Source organism: Aspergillus multicolor, assembly GCF_047715735.1.
Source record: "Aspergillus multicolor strain CBS 133.54 unplaced genomic scaffold BDW74scaffold_15, whole genome shotgun sequence".
Taxonomy (NCBI): Eukaryota; Fungi; Ascomycota; class Eurotiomycetes; order Eurotiales; family Aspergillaceae; genus Aspergillus; species Aspergillus multicolor.
This window is the reverse complement of record NW_027395966.1, coordinates 449,390-465,688: the sequence shown is the minus strand read 5'-3', so window position 1 is coordinate 465,688 and position 16,299 is coordinate 449,390. Positions and strand designations below refer to the sequence as shown.

General features: G+C 50.7%; 8 protein-coding genes across 8 annotated transcripts; 7 read left to right on the top strand and 1 right to left on the bottom strand.

Moving 5' to 3' along the window:
- Nucleotides 1-640: 640 nt before the first annotated feature.
- Nucleotides 641-2,730, top strand: BDW74DRAFT_185677 (putative R3H domain protein; the record flags this gene model as incomplete). Its single annotated transcript, XM_073731083.1, has 3 exons — nt 641-979; nt 1,046-1,580; nt 1,650-2,730. The coding sequence occupies 3 exons, from the start codon at nt 641-643 to the stop codon at nt 2,582-2,584; spliced, it is 1,809 nt and encodes a 602-aa protein (XP_073583135.1). The 3' UTR covers nt 2,585-2,730.
- Nucleotides 2,731-4,034: 1,304 nt separating this feature from the next.
- Nucleotides 4,035-5,160, bottom strand: htz1 (histone H2AZ). The gene is made up of 3 exons (XM_073732466.1): nt 4,950-5,160; nt 4,633-4,702; nt 4,035-4,572 (listed from the first exon to the last, which is right to left on the bottom strand). Exons 1-3 carry the CDS (start codon nt 5,046-5,048, stop codon nt 4,331-4,333), a joined length of 411 nt encoding a protein of 136 aa, XP_073583134.1. The 5' UTR covers nt 5,049-5,160; the 3' UTR covers nt 4,035-4,330.
- Nucleotides 5,161-5,909: 749 nt separating this feature from the next.
- Nucleotides 5,910-6,668, top strand: BDW74DRAFT_178985 (PHO88 family protein; the record flags this gene model as incomplete). The annotated part of the gene is made up of 3 exons (XM_073729332.1): nt 5,910-5,926; nt 6,047-6,207; nt 6,283-6,668. 3 exons carry the CDS (start codon nt 5,910-5,912, stop codon nt 6,666-6,668), a joined length of 564 nt encoding a protein of 187 aa, XP_073583133.1.
- Nucleotides 6,669-6,942: 274 nt separating this feature from the next.
- Nucleotides 6,943-7,703, top strand: BDW74DRAFT_30280 (uncharacterized protein). The gene has a single exon (XM_073732465.1). The coding sequence runs from the start codon at nt 7,028-7,030 to the stop codon at nt 7,544-7,546; it is 519 nt and encodes a 172-aa protein (XP_073583132.1). The 5' UTR covers nt 6,943-7,027; the 3' UTR covers nt 7,547-7,703.
- A 710-nt stretch (nt 7,704-8,413) lies between these two features.
- Nucleotides 8,414-9,819, top strand: gpdA (glyceraldehyde 3-phosphate dehydrogenase GpdA; the record flags this gene model as incomplete). Its single annotated transcript, XM_073729331.1, has 7 exons — nt 8,414-8,425; nt 8,490-8,525; nt 8,582-8,595; nt 8,702-8,765; nt 8,831-9,515; nt 9,566-9,736; nt 9,791-9,819. 7 exons carry the CDS (start codon nt 8,414-8,416, stop codon nt 9,817-9,819), a joined length of 1,011 nt encoding a protein of 336 aa, XP_073583131.1.
- A 506-nt stretch (nt 9,820-10,325) lies between these two features.
- hdaA (histone deacetylase hdaA) lies at nt 10,326-14,094 on the top strand. Its single transcript, XM_073724733.1, has 15 exons — nt 10,326-11,432; nt 11,485-11,773; nt 11,824-11,837; nt 11,897-12,035; nt 12,096-12,208; nt 12,259-12,386; nt 12,440-12,650; nt 12,700-12,811; nt 12,865-12,912; nt 12,962-13,025; nt 13,075-13,167; nt 13,223-13,308; nt 13,359-13,438; nt 13,492-13,598; nt 13,652-14,094. Exons 1-15 carry the CDS (start codon nt 10,802-10,804, stop codon nt 13,886-13,888), a joined length of 2,352 nt encoding a protein of 783 aa, XP_073583130.1. The 5' UTR covers nt 10,326-10,801; the 3' UTR covers nt 13,889-14,094.
- A 241-nt stretch (nt 14,095-14,335) lies between these two features.
- BDW74DRAFT_30239 (uncharacterized protein) lies at nt 14,336-15,046 on the top strand. The gene is made up of 2 exons (XM_073732464.1): nt 14,336-14,442; nt 14,495-15,046. Exons 1-2 carry the CDS (start codon nt 14,423-14,425, stop codon nt 14,913-14,915), a joined length of 441 nt encoding a protein of 146 aa, XP_073583129.1. The 5' UTR covers nt 14,336-14,422; the 3' UTR covers nt 14,916-15,046.
- BDW74DRAFT_178982 (putative BYS1 domain protein) lies at nt 14,941-15,420 on the top strand (the record flags this gene model as incomplete). Its single annotated transcript, XM_073729330.1, has 1 exon — nt 14,941-15,420. The coding sequence occupies one exon, from the start codon at nt 14,941-14,943 to the stop codon at nt 15,418-15,420; it is 480 nt and encodes a 159-aa protein (XP_073583128.1).
- Nucleotides 15,421-16,299: the final 879 nt, after the last annotated feature.

The following is a 16,299-nucleotide window of genomic DNA, read 5'->3' as shown; positions in this document are numbered from 1 at the left end:
CGTCTCAACCTAACCTTATCCTCTTCTCCTCCCCCCATCCATCTCCATCGTCCCGGTCATCCCAGGCTGTGGCGATCTTTCTTTTCTTTTTCTTCGCTTCTCATTTATCCCGCTATCCATCTTCGCCCTGCTTTCTTTTTGCGGTGTTTTTGATTGTTTTTCTGATGTTCGTGCCAGAAAGAAGGCCAGAAATCCACGCCTAAACCACTCCTCCCTTCCCTTCCCCAGGCTTTGAAGACACGCCAGCCACGAGACGGTTCAGAGTTTGATCGGACTACCTGATCAACCTCGCATCGTCGACTTGTTTTCGCTCTACCCTTGGTGCACTGTTCAAGCAGAGGCTTCTTGCAACGCCCCTCCCCCGGGCCGATTCGAGACAAGCCCCGGCCACCCATCCCCCTTCCCAGAGTCGAAAATCTCCGCTTAGTTTCTTCCGTCACTCGCCCTAACGTGGCTGTCAACATCCCTTGGTTGATCCTGGACTCGTCAAATTTTATCTTCCGCCTGCTCGATCGCTCCTATGACTGAGTAGTTCGCTCGCACTCTATCGCATCGTATTTATCGGGATTGTTGTGGTGGGCTCCAGCGTCACATTCTTCGGTTTGGCTGCTTGTTGAGAATTCTCCATTTTTCTGCCACCATGAGTTATCAACAAGCCCAGGAAATGTATCACGACAATTCCTCGCGTTCCCCCGGCTCTCAGCGCCATCAACAGCCTCTTCATCGCCAACCTTCGCGACAATTTGACGCCTACGGTCCGATGCCCGTTAACTTGTATGACGATCCCATGGCTCGCTACGATCGCAATCTCGACCGTCTGAACCCGTCGCTACATAACCCTTCCTATGCCTATGATCTCCCTGGCTCGCAGACATGGAATCCGAATGGTTTCGCCAACGCTCAGGCACTCGGTGGTATCCGCTCGGCTTCCGCAAGCCTGAAGACTGCCCCTCGCAGCGCTCGAGCCGGTCTGCCCACTGTATGTGACGGGGTTCATATATTTGTTGATTTTGAGGTTATGATTTTACTAACTTCTGGTGCTTAGACTTGGTTAGATCAACAGCCAGGACTTCCCAGCCCGTTTTCCAACCTTGGGTCCGCTCCCCTCCAAGCCTCGATGCGAGACGCGGGTCCGTCGGAGGCCGATGACGAATTAATTCCTACCGCGATCGTTATTAAGAACATTCCCTTCGCTGTCAAGAAGGAACAGCTCGTTCAGCTGATGACCGAGTTGAACCTGCCCTTGCCGTATGCGTTCAACTACCACTTCGACAATGGTGTATTCCGCGGTCTGGCTTTTGCCAACTTCACCTCGGCGGAGGAGACCGCGACCGTGATCGAGGTGCTCAACCATTTCGAACTACAGGGTCGAAAGTTGAGGGTCGAATACAAGAAGATGCTTCCCCTTCAGGAACGCGAACGTATCGAGCGCGAGAAGCGTGAGCGTCGCGGCCAACTTGAGGAACAGCACCGTCCTATGGCAACGTCGCAGCTTCAGACCCAGAGTTCCATGTCGTCCTTGACATCACATATCCCGGCTACTTCCCCATCGCCGGTCTCCCAGCGTGGTCAGAAGCTTGGTGAGTTATGTTAGCGCGCCACCTATCATCCGACTCATGTTCGCTCACTAACGCTATCCTGTTTCCTAGATGTTGATCTGAACGATACTCAGACTCTATCGTACTATTCCCAGCTCCTGCTGTTCAAGGAAGATACCGGTCGCGACTCGGTTATCTTCCCGCCGAACCTTACCCCCGTTCAGCGCCGCACTGTGCACACTCTCGCTCACAACATGGGTCTCGGCCACGCGTCTCGCGGGAGTGGAGACCAACGCCAGGTCCAGGTCTTCAAGGTTGCTCCAGGCCAGAATGTGAGCCCCCCCTTGTCTGCCATCCCCGCCGCTGTTCAGCCCGCGGAAACTGCTCGTCGCGGGCTCAACCGCGCAGCGACTATTGATTTCAGCGAGGCGCGCAACGAAGGAGCTGCTCATTTCAATACCCTTCGTGGGCAGCCATCCTCGGGCTTCTTGGGAGTCTTGGACTCTTCTGCCGGTTTCGGAAACACACAAAATCTTCGCGCAGCTAAATCGTTCGCTGACCTGCGTTCTTACACTCCTTCCCCCGTCCCGTCCTCGGCCAGCTTCCCGGCTGCTCTGCAATCAAACGGCGCACGCCTTCAGCATTACGATGGATCGACCAGTGTTGCATCCAATACGCCAACCTTGACGCCTGCGCCGTCTGGCTCCTCCCTCGGTATGCAGCGGGATGACGGTCTCTTGGTCAACAGCTTGAGCAGCCTTTCTTTGGGAACTGGAATTGGAGGGCCGAATGCGAGCCCGAGGCGATTGAGGGGTATGTTCTCTTGGGAGCAGCCGGAAAGTCAACCTTCTAGCGCTGGCCCTATTGGTAGTAACCGCACCATCGGAGTTGGATTTGACGGTCAGTCACAGGAGCGCATGCCTATTAGGCAGCCGAGAGGCCCCATGCCCGAAAAGGGCCCAGGTTTTCGACGAAACAACGGACACCAGTCGCGCGGAAGTGACGAATTGCGCACCAGTTCCGGCGTGGAAATCATTGTGGAGTAAACGTTTAATGGGAGATGAAGACAACGAAAATTGTTAGATTGCTTTACCGAAAGACGCATACGACCTTTTATATCACGAGGCCTGATCGTTCTGTGCGATTATCGGCTTACGATTCGATGAGGGATGATGAGACGACAATGCAACTAAGAGAATTACTCAAAAAGAAAGTTTTTCTCTGATCCAGCCAAGTTTAGAAGTTATTTTGGGGCAGCCCTCCTAGGCGCGCCGTTTATACGGACTCGATTATGTTTCTCCCTTTCGCCAAAAAACGAAATCACGCAAGTTGAAGCCATGACTTTTTGCGATACGCGGACGCCTTGCATGGGTGCACCATTTACCCCCAACACCCCCCTCTCCCCCTATTATTTTATTCTTTTTCTATTTCGAGTTGTGTCTGCCGGAAGGAAAGCAAAAATCAAGAAATTGAAATCACCATCTCAATCTCAATCAAGAGGACTACGAAGAACGACCCAAAAAGAATACCAATGTCTTTGTTATCTATGATAAGAGGAATGACCATGCATTTGCATTACTTTTTGGATCTTTTGTATATGGGGCGAACTTTCATCGTTTAATGCTTATTCTTTTCATCTTTCTCAATCTCTTCTTCATTTCTGTCTCTCCGCCTCTTTTTGCTGTATCTCTATTTTATTCTTATGGAAGTTGAATACAGGTGTTGAGTATCTACCGAGGTTTTCATACGCGCTATAGCAGTTGGCGATGGCTTTGATTCTTGGCCACGAGCCCAGGCTCAAGGCTCTAGACCGTCAGGTTTGAGAGCTAGTCGAGCGCAACTCACAAACACCTCGTAACCCAGTTATCGGGATGTGATAGCTCACTTATGTATTTTGACTCCCCAGTCGGGTGGCGCTAGTGAATACGAACAGTGTAACATTAATATCCCGGATACACGTCTCTATATAGTCCGCGGAATAGGGTACTCTATACTTTATCTATATAAATGCCCTACTCAAGTATACTACAGGCTATATATCCTCAGAATCATAATCATCGGGTCCGTGTTGCACCGTGCACGCTGCAGAGCGGACCCGAAATCCGGCTACGGAGAAGGATCTTTTAGTGCTATTGTGATAAACGGGCATGGTATGTTTTTTTTTATTATGTGAAGCAATAAGACTACCAGTGGGCAGTGGCAAGCCACCGGCTAGTGAAGGATTTACTTCTCTTTTGACCGTTGTTGGTGCGCCTGCGGAATGCTGGGCATACTCCGTAGATAGGCCTGGATCAAAATATATTTCCGAAGTGGACTTAGTGGATGAGCTCTAGCTACACCTACTCCGTACAAAAGTACCGATCCCTCGAGATTTGATGAATTTCCTTTTTTTCTTTCCAGAAATAGTCGCAACGCACTCAACACCAGCGGTTAGGAGAATGACAAAGATTATAGTAAGAATCAAGAAAAAAAGACATCAAAAATGGACAAACAGTTCCCACTGCCGAGAATACCCCTTTTCCCATTACAGCGCCCTTGGTGACTCGAGACAAACGACGAACAGAGCAGACATCAAGTGGAGATAGATGAAACGAGTAACAAGAGCAAGATAACGTCAAGAGTAGACAGCTGCATGTCGAACTGCAGGATGCGACAAGGAGATGCGGGCGCAAGGGCAAGTGCTTCTCAAACCAGCGTGGTCTGCAGTGCTCGGATTCAGTCGTCATGATCACTGTACGTGGGGTGTTTCCATTCAATCATCATTAAACGCCGTGTTTGGGTATCCGCGAGATTTATGCGTCCTTCTTCTTCTTCTGTTCCACCTTGAGCAGCAGGGCACGGTTGATGCGCGGCAAAACACCACCGAAGGCGATGGTAGCGCGGATGAGCGTGTCGAGCTCTTCGTCTCCACGAATAGCGAGCTGCAGGTGACGGGGCGTAATACGCTTGACTTTGAGATCCTTGGCAGCATTTCCGGCAAGTTCCAGCACTTCAGCGGTCAGGTATTCAAGGACAGCAGTGACGTAGACAGCGGCTAAACAAAAGTGTGTTAGTGAGGTTCAGGGTAATGCTTAAGACGAAAAAAATCGAATACCTTTTGCGCCAACTCGCATCTTGTTCTGCGTGTTATTCTTAAGAAAACGCTTGACACGACCACATGGGAACTATGAGTAAGTTAGAGATAACATCAACTAAGAAGCTCGCTAACGACGGTGATAGAACGCGATGTAGTTGAGCTTCAAAGTACAGGCTATAGAATCGAAGCTGGCAAGAGCCACTGACGTCTCACGAAAGGAGCGCGAGGGGGGTGAAAGGTGTAGCTGGAGACTTTGCATTGTCGCACGTTCCAGAAGTCGCGATCGGATGAAACAGACACGGAAGAATTGACAGATCAACAAGTGCTATACTGACCTGCAGACCGGCTTTCGCGCTGTGGGACTTTTGGGCCTTCCCCGCAGAGTCCTTGGAGGATGCCTTTCCACCGATAGACTTTCCCTTTCCGCCTGGCATTTTTAAAAAGCGTCGAGATTCGGGGTCGCGGGTAATAAAACTTCGCGTCGATCAATGTTCTGAATCGATGGAGCGGGATGGTGGACGTTGAAGCGATTCGACAGACCGACGGCACGCGCGTTGTTGATGGATGAAGGAGTCAGAAATGTGAGAGGCATCCTGGTCGCTAAAGACGGCATCGAGCCTTGAACAACGCTAGTCCCGAATTGGTAATCACCTCAGATCCAGAGCCCAAGCCATGGCGATGACTCGAAACGAAGAATGGCAGAGCACCAGAAAGCTGAGGAGAGGCGAGATGAAGCGCAAGATTGAAAGACAGACAGACAAGGGCCAGTGAGGTCGGTTGAGAGGATGACTTGAGTTGAGAAGCTCATAGTTGACGCTGACTTTCAGCGCCCGCCTCTAGGACGAGTCGCTTGTTATACCCAGGCATTTCGAGCATGCCATAGATAAGAGAAAAACAGAGAAGCCTCAGTACGGGCCGTGGCCCTTAAAGCGCTTTGTATTAAGGTGTCTAGTAGCATGACACAGCAAAGTGGACGCCTCTGGGGAGCTCAACGTTGCAGCACAGAAGTTGTAGAGGCAAGCATGAGTCGAGAAGTGTGCTGGCTCCGTTACATAAGCTAACCGATGACCTTAGCGTCTTATGCTGCCTAAGGCGGCAAACCTTATCTTCTTATCTCCGCGTGTTCTCCATAGCACGTGCTCTTCGCGTGCTTAGGACAGTTGTCCGACTGCCGATGGCGACAGCCTGGGGAAGTTTCTGCTCGTGTGTCCTCAGTCCCAACTCTCTCCCTTCGGTTCATCGCACCGCGACTATTCAATTCTCACTCTCGGTCACTCTCAATTCGAATCGTCAAAATGGTGTCTCCTCAAGTGTAGGTCAATCCCGCGCATTCCTGTCTGCGGATCATGTTGAATAGCATGAAACAGCCCGTCAAGCCATGCCTTTATCCCCACATAGATGAACTCCGACTGACTGAACATGCAACATATAGAACTAACCTGGCGATCATCGTCGTGATGATGCAGGTGGCCAAGAAGGTACCCTTCGACGACCCTGATGTTCTGCTCCTCGTTCGTGGCCTCTACATCGCGTCGAACGTGATCATCCTGAGCCTGTATCTCTACACACAAGCTCAAATCAACAAGAAGAATGGTTCGTACATGTCTTGCGCTTGCGGTTAACTTCGCGAATCTACGCCTGCAGTTAACTGACTCGAAATGCCCACAGATCTCACGACTTTGAAATACGTCGAGCCTGCTCCGCTCGGAAGCGGCGAGGAGCCCCGTCCTGTTACGACCACTAACATGGACTACGACAAGGGCCAGTTCCGTCAGCTCATCAAGAGCCAGTTCATGGGTGTTGGCATGATGGCTGTGATGCACCTGTACTTCAAGTACACCAACCCTCTTCTTATTCAGTCGATCATTCCCCTCAAGGGTGCTTTCGAGTCGAACCTGGTCAAGATTCACGTCTTCGGGAAGCCCGCCACTGGCGACCTCCAGCGCCCCTTCAAGGCTGCCAGCAGCTTCCTCAGCCAGGGCCAGCCCAAGACCGATAAGGCCTCTCTCGAGAACGCTGAGAAGAACTGGAGGGGTGGTGTTAAGGAGGAGTAAACTGCTCTATAGATTCTGGGGACGGAGCGGTAGCAAGAGGATATTCTTCGCTCTGTATTATAGATGAGACGGTGGGGAATGGGGTAGCTCCACGTTGGATTGCTTCCCTGGCCGAGATGTTACCTTGAGGAGTAGAAGTTCATATGGCCCATCGATCTCTGCGAATTTATCGATCTTTTTGATATGTTTCCATGAAACGCTATGGCTTTATTATCAAAATTGAATGAACATAAATCGGACTTCGCGCAAGTGACGGCTCCCGAAACAGTCTTGTAGATTCCGAGCTTTGGCTTCTGGCCAGGTTTGAAACCAGGCTCTATTTAGCATCAGCTAGGTTTGCGGGGCGTGCTGCACAATGCATGTCGGACGTTGCTGTCAGTTCACTGGCAAATATCATGACCCTGATGGATGTCAATGTGCAGACATGTTATGATTATTGTTGTCCATTTCCCCTGAAATCCCACCACACGGGGGATCCGCCACCACAAGCCACAGACGCAAACTGCAAGGATCTCGAGATATTATCGCCATCACGGAAGACGCCGGACGGAGGCCTACGGAGTATTTATTTCATCACCTTTGTGCAGCCCAAATCATTACCGCCGGAACTAAGAAGCAACATGCCATCAAAGTATAGACTAACGATTGCGGGCTGGGTATTTCATCGGGATCTGTTAAAACTTGAATACCTAGCTAACGCTATCCCGCTATCAACATGGTGGAGAGCTCATACCGAACTCCCAAATTTGTCCAGATCATGGTTGACCGGGTGCCTGGATCTCTTGCCAGCACATGCTCATTCGTTGACTCGGCGGGATCTGGAGCGACCCAAAGACTCAGAATTGGAGCCTAGAAATCCCCATCCCCACCAATTGTAAAATTTGTGATGAGCTCGTGAGCTTGGATACAGTGCCGGTGACTGTTTCTGGCGTGCGGAGAGACGGGAAGACGTTCTGAGAAGCGCTGAATAAGCACAAGGCTGGCTGGCGGCTCGAAGGAGGGGCAGTGGATGATCGTTAGCCCGGATCCGGGCTCCCCCTCCGCCCCAAAGCGGAAAGGCTGGTGTTGCCCCTCGTCGACGAAGACTCCATTGCATCATTGGAGAAGATGAAGCTCTTCACCGGCAGTAAGCGAGACGAGGTCGTGAAACCAGGAGGCAGATAACCGGCCGCCGAGACAGCATGCCATAACCTAGGTACAAGACCAATTTCGCTTCCGATCTGCTGGCAAAAGATTCACGAGATGGTACCTAGGCAGAGCGCGTATCCGGCAACGTAGGCCCCCTAATTGGCTCATCCGGCATCTGTAGCAGGCCCAAATATCGTGCCTCTCCTGCTTTGCCCGGTGTATGAAACCGGAAAGGCTGCTCAGGAGCTGGCCAGCGGCGCAGACCGGGAACACAAGCTGACAGTCGACCCATCTGGTGCTGTGCTGTCGCATTTGCTGAGGTCCCTGGTGGCTTTGCCCCGTCTGTCCGCCCGGTGTGTCGGCGGGGGTTGACAAGGTCGTTGCGTCAGTCCAGCTCTTGTTGCCATATTTTCCTCCTCTCCCCACCGCTGCTCTTCTTTTCTTCTCTCCTTCTTCCTCCCATCCCCAATCTCCATCTACCCATCCAAGAATCTCTCATTTCCCCATAAGTAAGTGTTCTACGACTTCCTCCATCCCCGCGGACCCATCAGCTTAAGCTTGAGCTTTCCTTTATCGCAGCTTGACTAACAGCTACCCCGCTCTAAACAGACAAAACAATGGCTCCCAAGGTACGACCTTCAGACAGACGGGAATCAACACCAGGTCAATTCTTACTAAACTTGTTGCTAACAGGTCGGAATCAACGGCTTCGGTCGTATTGGACGTATTGTAAGTGCTGCTGAAGCCCAATTATTGGCCTGCTTCGTGGCTAACACTACTTCCAGGTCTTCCGTAACGCGTGAGTACCATCCATCAAAATGGACAGCCTGCAACCCATGTATTTGGGCTATAGCAAGCTGGACGGCACACAATCTCAACGAGCAACTATCCTAACATGCTTTTAGCATCGAGGCCGGTAATGTCGAGGTTGTTGCTGTCAACGACCCTTTCATTGAGACCCACTACGCTGTATGCGCCCTGATCTAGATATCAGCGATGGAACATGACCCAACTAATCAACTCTGTTAATGTAGGCTTACATGCTCAAGTATGACTCTCAGCACGGTCAGTTCAAGGGCACCATCGAGACCTACGACGAGGGTCTCGTTGTCAACGGCAAGAAGATCCGCTTCCACACCGAGCGTGACCCCGCCAACATCCCCTGGGGCAAGGACGGTGCTGAGTACATTGTCGAGTCCACCGGTGTCTTCACCACCCAGGAGAAGGCTGGTGCTCACTTGAAGGGCGGTGCCAAGAAGGTCATCATCTCCGCTCCTTCCGCCGACGCCCCTATGTTCGTCATGGGTGTCAACAACGAGACCTACAAGAAGGACATCGAGGTTCTCTCCAACGCTTCTTGCACCACCAACTGCCTTGCTCCCCTCGCCAAGGTCATCAACGACAACTTCGGTATCATTGAGGGTCTGATGACCACCGTCCACTCCTACACTGCCACCCAGAAGGTCGTCGACGGCCCCTCCGCCAAGGACTGGCGTGGTGGTCGTACCGCTGCTACCAACATCATCCCCTCCTCCACCGGTGCCGCCAAGGCTGTCGGCAAGGTCATCCCTTCGCTCAACGGCAAGCTTACCGGCATGGCCATGCGTGTCCCTACCTCCAACGTCTCCGTTGTCGACCTGACTGTCCGCACCGAGAAGGCCGTTACCTACGACCAGATCAAGGAGGCCGTCAAGAAGGCTTCCGAGAACGAGCTCAAGGGTATGTGGCTACTACCTTGTGGTCTCTATGTCTGCTAATCCATAATCAAGGCATCCTTGGCTACACCGAGGACGACATTGTCTCCACCGACCTCAACGGTGACACCCGCTCTTCCATCTTCGATGCTAAGGCCGGTATTGCCCTCAACTCCAACTTCATCAAGCTCGTCTCTTGGTACGACAACGAGTGGGGTTACTCCCGCCGTGTTGTTGACCTCATCAGTAAGTCCCTCTGCTAGAGTAAGTATATTTTTGCTCTGCTAACGCGCATCCCAGCCTACATTGCCGGCGTCGACGCCCAATAGGAAACAGGTCGGAAGCCAATGGCCAGGAGCTCTCTCTAACCGATTCTCATTGGTCTACTACATCGCCCAGTTCTCAGCAGGATTGTGCAGACTATGCCCGTACCCCAACGTTCGGCAGTCGCCAAGTGATGAGGAGCTGCGGTGGATATGGGCATAGAATCCCATTGTTACGTACTATTTAATGACAAATACATGATCACATTTCAATGAGTCAATTCTTACCTGTAGTTTAAACATATCTGTTCTTCTGGAAAGTGGCACTTGCTGGAGCCCAGGTGCCGGCAACAGCGAGGTTATCCACCAACTTGCCTAACTAACCAATGCCCAAATAAGCTTTATAGCTCTATGGGAGTATACTCAGCGCTCCTAAGTCAGAACTGCAGTTCTAGTATATATAGTTGAGCGCATTTCGTCCTTTTGACCGGGATATACAAAGTCACGTGAAAGACGCATCTGTAGTCTCCCGACCTAAACTCTCTCAAGAGCTCCATCAACCAAACTCCCTCGCCAGACACCTGCACGCTCTTGGGCCCCTTGGCTTGCAAGCCTTCTTTCGAGCTTGCTGTGCTGAACTGGAACTGTTAATCTGTGAATAGTTTATTTTTCTTGACTTGCGCGGCGCTTCCGTCCCCAGACTTCAATTCTCATTTTCTGGCATTTCGGTTTCACACCTACCTAGAGCTATCTAGATCCAGACCCTCGACCCCCCCATTTGCTTAATTGTTCCACTTTTTTATCGCATACCACTAGCTTGTTGTATTTGATGTTCCATATCCTGCACTGTCTTTGGACTGATTGATACTCACTGGGCCACTCTTTGTACTTTCAAAAGTTCCATTCGCTTTCTTGTATATCCTGTCCTGGGCCCATTGAGGATATCACCATTGTTACTGTCTAAACTGGTCATGACGCGTTAGTACGACGCATATATCGACCGTGGTCAGGAAGACAAAGAAAAGCTCCCAAGCCCCCGTCAGTGACAATGGTAGAGGATGAGGACACCGTGATGGGGGAGGCAGGCTTTCAGGCCAGGGCCACCAATCTTCACGCAGCCAACGGTACTGGTCAGCAAACAACGTATGGCCATTTAAATGGGAGATCTGACCCATATCTGGCGCCACCACTCATAAGCCAACCAATGCAGCTGGATGGGACTCAAGATAGCGACGCTCAACCCCAGGACATTTCTGTCACAACAGGCAAACCGAGACCGCAATCACCAAGAAATGGCCTGAAGACAACCGCCCCTGCAGACACTACAGACCCCGTCTCTGAAGATCAGGATAGCCTTGATGACGAGTATTCTGAGACCGAGGAAATGAGGGACGCGCCTGGGCTTCCACTTGCTTCATTGCCTTCCGGGCTTTGCTACGATGTTCAGATGCGCTATCACTGCGAAGTTCGGCCAACTTCAGACGTGCATCCGGAAGACCCAAGAAGAATCTATTACATCTACAAAGAGCTCTGCCGGGCAGGACTTGTTGATGATGCCGAAGCAACCAGGCCTCTTGTCGCACGTCCTCTGAAGCGAATTAATGCTCGCAATGCAACAGAGCACGAAATATCTTTAGTCCACACCGCGGCACATTATGCATTTGTAGAGAGCACAAGGCGTACGGTTTCTACCCAGTGCTGACAATTCTCTGGAACTAACATACTCTGCAGATATGTCTGATGAGGAACTGATTGCTCTGGAGCATACCCGAGATTCAATTTACTTCAATAGCCTCACATTTGCTTCATCCCTACTATCTGTTGGCGGCGCCATTGAAACATGTCTTGCTGTTGCGACCCGCAAAGTGAAGAATGCGATTGCTGTTATTCGACCTCCCGGGCACCATGCTGAACACGACAAGACCATGGGGTTCTGTCTATTCAATAATGTCTCTGTCGCGGCCCGTGTCTGCCAGCAACGGCTCGGATCACAATGTAGGAAAATCATGATCCTTGATTGGTATGTCAGACCCTTGGTTAGATGTTCTGAGGAGCCACTAACTTTTGCAGGGATGTCCATCATGGTAATAAATGAAATCTGACTTTCGCGAACAACAAAGGCAGCGTTACTTACATGTTATAGGAAACGGAATCCAGAAGGCTTTCTATGATGACCCCAACGTTCTGTACATTTCACTCCACGTTTACCAAAATGGAAGCTTTTATCCTGGAGAGAGAGATGGCGATTTGGATTTCTGTGGAGAAGGAGCGGGTGTCGGAAAGTGAGTCAATCGCATCGATTTTACCGGTTGTCTATGATTTCATGCTGATGGGTTGTCTAGGAACGTCAACATACCCTGGCCTAGTCAAGGAATGGGTGATGGAGATTATATCTATGCGTTCCAGCAGGTCGTCATGCCAATTGCCCAAGAGTTTGACCCTGATCTGGTTATCAGTATGAAATTTGCTTCTGGACCCCTGGACTGTGAATTAACATGTCTACAGTTGCTTCTGGTTTTGACGCCGCTGCGGGAGATACGCTTGGAGGATGCTTTGTCACACCAGCGTGCTACGCTCATATGACACATATGTTGATGACATTGGCTCAAGGCAAGGTTGCGGTCTGTTTGGAGGTTCGTTTGCATTCCGATCTTCCTGTTCGTCTCGGGCTGATCCCAGAATACAGGGTGGTTATAACTTCAGATCAATCTCGAAGTCTGCCCTGGCTGTCACGAAAACACTCATGGGAAATCCGCCCGATCGACTTACCTCCACTTCTCCTTCAGAATCGGCGATCTCTACCGTACGGCGAGTCATGTCGACCCAGTCCGCGCACTGGGGGTGCATGTTTCCCAAAGCGATAAAAAACGAAGGGCTCTGGACTGATAGACTCCATGGTAGGTTGAAAGCATATGAATTTTAGTACGGAAACTAACCGGGCTGTAGACGTCATTCGAGCTTATCAAGCCAAGCAGCTTTATGATAATTTCAAACTGACTTCTCTTTACATCTACCGAACTGCCATCTCAAAATCATTTGAGAATCAGGTTTTGGCAAGGTACGTGTAGACAGCGGGAACTCCGCCTTTTAATGTCAACTAACCCGTCGAAGCCCGAACTACAATCAAGCCACGCCGCTCATAGTTATCTTTCATGACCCGTGAGTGCTCCTTCCCGTCGTGACAATTTCTTATGCTAATAGTAAATAGGCCAGAGATTATGGGATTACCGCATCCAGTCACCAACAACCTGGAGGTACACAACTGCTGGCTTGTGAGTATATGCTACCTTGCCCTGCGGCGCCTAAGCTGACTGGAATAAGGCTGATGTCATGAAGGACTATGTTCAATGGGCAGTTAACAAAGGGTACGCTGTGATCGACGTAAATATTCCCAAACATGTCACGACGGAACCGGTGAGTTTAGTCGAGGGTAAGGAGCTGTGAGTTGTCGATTCTGACCGAGGGCTAGTCATCAAGCAGGTTCGAGGAGGAAGACGAGAACCGACCGACAGCAACAGAAGAACTGGCCGGGTATTTGTGGGACAATTACATCGAGTAAGACCTGAACTCCAATTTTCAATTTCAAAACTGACATAGAACTCCAGCCCTAATGAAGCGACTGGGATATTCCTCGTTGGAATTGGCAATGCGTTCTACGGAGTTGCCAATCTGCTAATCAACAGAGGTAGGTGGTTGTTGTGGCGCAGACCAGTGCAGGCAAAGCTAATACGCGAGCAGACTCTCTTCACAAGCAGGTTAATGGTGTCATTTCATTCGTAGCCAAGGACCCAGTTCGTGCGGTGGCTTCGCATACTCAGACCTGGTTGTCCAAATGGTATAGAGATGTAAGTGTTATTCTATGCACATTCATCACCAATAGAATGCTGACTCGATGCAGAATTCGCTCGTGTTTGTCTCTCACGCGCATGGCCTCTGGAGAAGTGAGCGTAAGGCAACCAAACGCTATGGAAAACTCATCCAGTCGCCGAAAGAGGGGCTCAGTGAGATGCTGATGCATCATAAGAACGAGGTATTCGAATGGATTGAAGGCCGCGTTCAGCTTGACAGCGAGGAAACGGAGGAAGAGAAGCCCGTGAGGCGGTCACTTACAAAGGCCGCTCCCAAAGCAGCATGATCAGTAGGTCAGGAAATACCTCCTATCTTCTTCTATTTTGGGATTTGGATTATTTGAAGGATGGAAAGGTGTCTTTTCTGAACTCGCGCATTATCGGGAGCAGCGGAAATGGCTTCAATGATCAGCGCATAGAGTGAAACATGGCGAAAGAGCATCTTCTTGTATTCATAAGAGCGCAATATAACCAGCATCTGATTCTGAGAGACTAAATTAGCTCCCCCACACTTTGGCAGGCTGCATGCAGCAAGCTCCACTTGTCCCTAGGCGCGGGGACGACACCATCCCCGCGTGGTCTGACCTCATTTTCGAATTTTCCATCCATTTTCATCTATTTCTTCTTCACGTCAAATGACGGCTGAGACAAAATGAGTCCAAGGCGAGCCACCATGGATCCCTTGGAGGACTTCGCATTCGTCACATACGAGAACTTTCGGAAGAACCAGGGGTGACCCGCAAGACCCGTTCGTGTTACTGAACAGCATTTAAGACATCTGCGAGGCTAGTTTCTGGACTCTCCATCTGTTCAAGAGGAGGATGCAACGCGATTGGTCTTTGTACAGTTCACAGCCTACAAATCTTGATTCAGGCTGACTTGTCTCTGATCAGGCTGCTGTACTTCTGGTTACTTTGCTCCAATGTAACTGTCTTACTACAAGCCCACGGGCGTGACTGTTTCTCGCAAGGGTATTGCTTGCATACTCCAAAGCATGGTCAATGTACGGTCTTAGCTCGTCTCTCAGTGGTTTCTTACTACGTCAGACTACATCGCCGCGGAGTCTTAGCACTACTTGAGGGTGTAGTCGGAGGTGCAACTTGGTCATCGCTAAGGACCCAACCAAGATGGTCCAGGTTCAACCACAAGGTAGACTATGATGAAAAAGGGCAGGGTCCGTGGACCGAAACTTCCACGGAAATGGAACTATCCTGCGCAGTGAAAAGGTATATAAACATGCTGTACTCCCTCGACCAGAACATCCACAACACTCTTTCAGCATCATCACCCTCCCAACTCTATCTTTCCATTTAGAACCATTACTATCGAAAATCCAAAAATGCACTTCACCAGCCTCGCTGCCCTGACCCTCAGCGCCCTAGCGCCACTCGCCAGCGCCGTCGGCAACGCCAAAGTCCACAACAACTGCGCAGCCCCCTTCTACCTCTGGAGCGTCGGTAGCTCTGTCAGCGCCGTGCACAAGGTTAATCCCGGAGAGACCTTCAGCGAGCAGTTCCACCGCGACGCCACGACTGGTGGGATTGCTCTTAAGATCACCCGCCAGAGCGATGGGCTCTACAACGGCAGCCCGCAGCTGAATTTTGCGTACACGCTGGACCCCAACCAGGTGTGGTACGATCTGTCGACCATCTTTGGCACGGACTTCCAGGACCAAGTGCTTACTGTTACCGCGGAGAATGATGCCTGTCCGACTATCTGTTGGCCCGATGGGACTCAGCCTGCTGGGAGCCAGACGAAGACTTGCGAGCCGACTTCGGATCAGACTTTGACGCTTTGTGCTGATGGGTGCCCTGCTTAGGTTAGCTCGGGATTGTTCTGGTTGGGCTGAGCGTTGGAGAGATTTCCTGCTTATTATGTTGCGTGTCATTTGTTTTGATGTTTCTTGTTATTCGGAGATGACGAAACTACATACAAGGATGACGATGAAGTATATAAGATTCCCAGAAATATGAGAGACGTTTTCTTTTCTGTGATAAAGACTCTTCGAATATCCCATAGCTACCCATGGATTATACTAATGTTCTAAGTCACTTTATCATAGGAAGCCAAAGCCTATCAAGAACGAATTACTAGTGGTGGGCAGACTATTTAGAATGGTGGCACGACTTCGGAATAACTAGCTGCAGTATGATCTGATCTGCAATGCCCATAGGTTAGGTCACGCCTATATGAGTATAAGGTATCGAATGAGACCTTCTTCGTTCAGCCTCAGCCTCGTCCTCGTTGTCTTCTTATAGGGCCCTCTGACCCTTGAGGCTCTTGCCCTGCAGCCCAAGCCCCAGACTAGACCAGGCCCAACCCCAGCCTCGCGCTTTTCAGGGATCTCGGGTTCAGCGATATTACCCGAATAACCAATGAGTCTTTACAAAAGGTCCATTTTGGCTTCATGTTGGCGGGAGCAGGTGAGGATGTCTTGTCCGAGGGTATAGCTTCACCGCCCCGCCGATGATGCCGATGAGAACATCCACATGCCGTGCTCAGATTCCTGAATCGACTGACCATTGATCCTGCAAGCTATAATTAACGAGGTGCATTCCACTATTCCATACCATTGGAGGCTCTATTGCGGCTTTTGCTTCTTCTGTGCTCCCCGTCCTCATTCTACGGCCGTGTGGCGTGTCCAGCTGCAGCTGCACGCCATCTCAGGCTCACTCGCTCCCTTTATCCTTCCATCCCG

What these genes read in the sequence shown, in the direction of transcription:
- htz1 (XM_073732466.1), bottom strand. Translation starts at nt 5,048, where the DNA reads ATGCCAGGCGGAAAGGGAAAGTCTATCGGTGGAAAGGCATCCTCCAAG. An exon ending in GCGCGAAAGCCGGTCTGCAG is followed by an intron (nt 4,703 to 4,949) that starts GTCAGTATAGCA and finishes ACTTACTCATAG; the next exon opens with TTCCCATGTGGTCGTGTCAA. An exon ending in GATGCGAGTTGGCGCAAAAG is followed by an intron (nt 4,573 to 4,632) that starts GTATTCGATTTT and finishes ACTTTTGTTTAG; the next exon opens with CCGCTGTCTACGTCACTGCT.
- BDW74DRAFT_30239 (XM_073732464.1), top strand. Translation starts at nt 14,423, where the DNA reads ATGCAACGCGATTGGTCTTT. An exon ending in ATGCAACGCGATTGGTCTTT is followed by an intron (nt 14,443 to 14,494) that starts GTACAGTTCACA and finishes GTCTCTGATCAG; the next exon opens with GCTGCTGTACTTCTGGTTAC.
- hdaA (XM_073724733.1), top strand. Translation starts at nt 10,802, where the DNA reads ATGGTAGAGGATGAGGACACCGTGATGGGGGAGGCAGGCTTTCAGGCC. An exon ending in ATTTGTAGAGAGCACAAGGC is followed by an intron (nt 11,433 to 11,484) that starts GTACGGTTTCTA and finishes CATACTCTGCAG; the next exon opens with ATATGTCTGATGAGGAACTG. An exon ending in AGGTTGCGGTCTGTTTGGAG is followed by an intron (nt 12,387 to 12,439) that starts GTTCGTTTGCAT and finishes CCCAGAATACAG; the next exon opens with GGTGGTTATAACTTCAGATC.
- BDW74DRAFT_30280 (XM_073732465.1), top strand. Translation starts at nt 7,028, where the DNA reads ATGTCGGACGTTGCTGTCAGTTCACTGGCAAATATCATGACCCTGATG.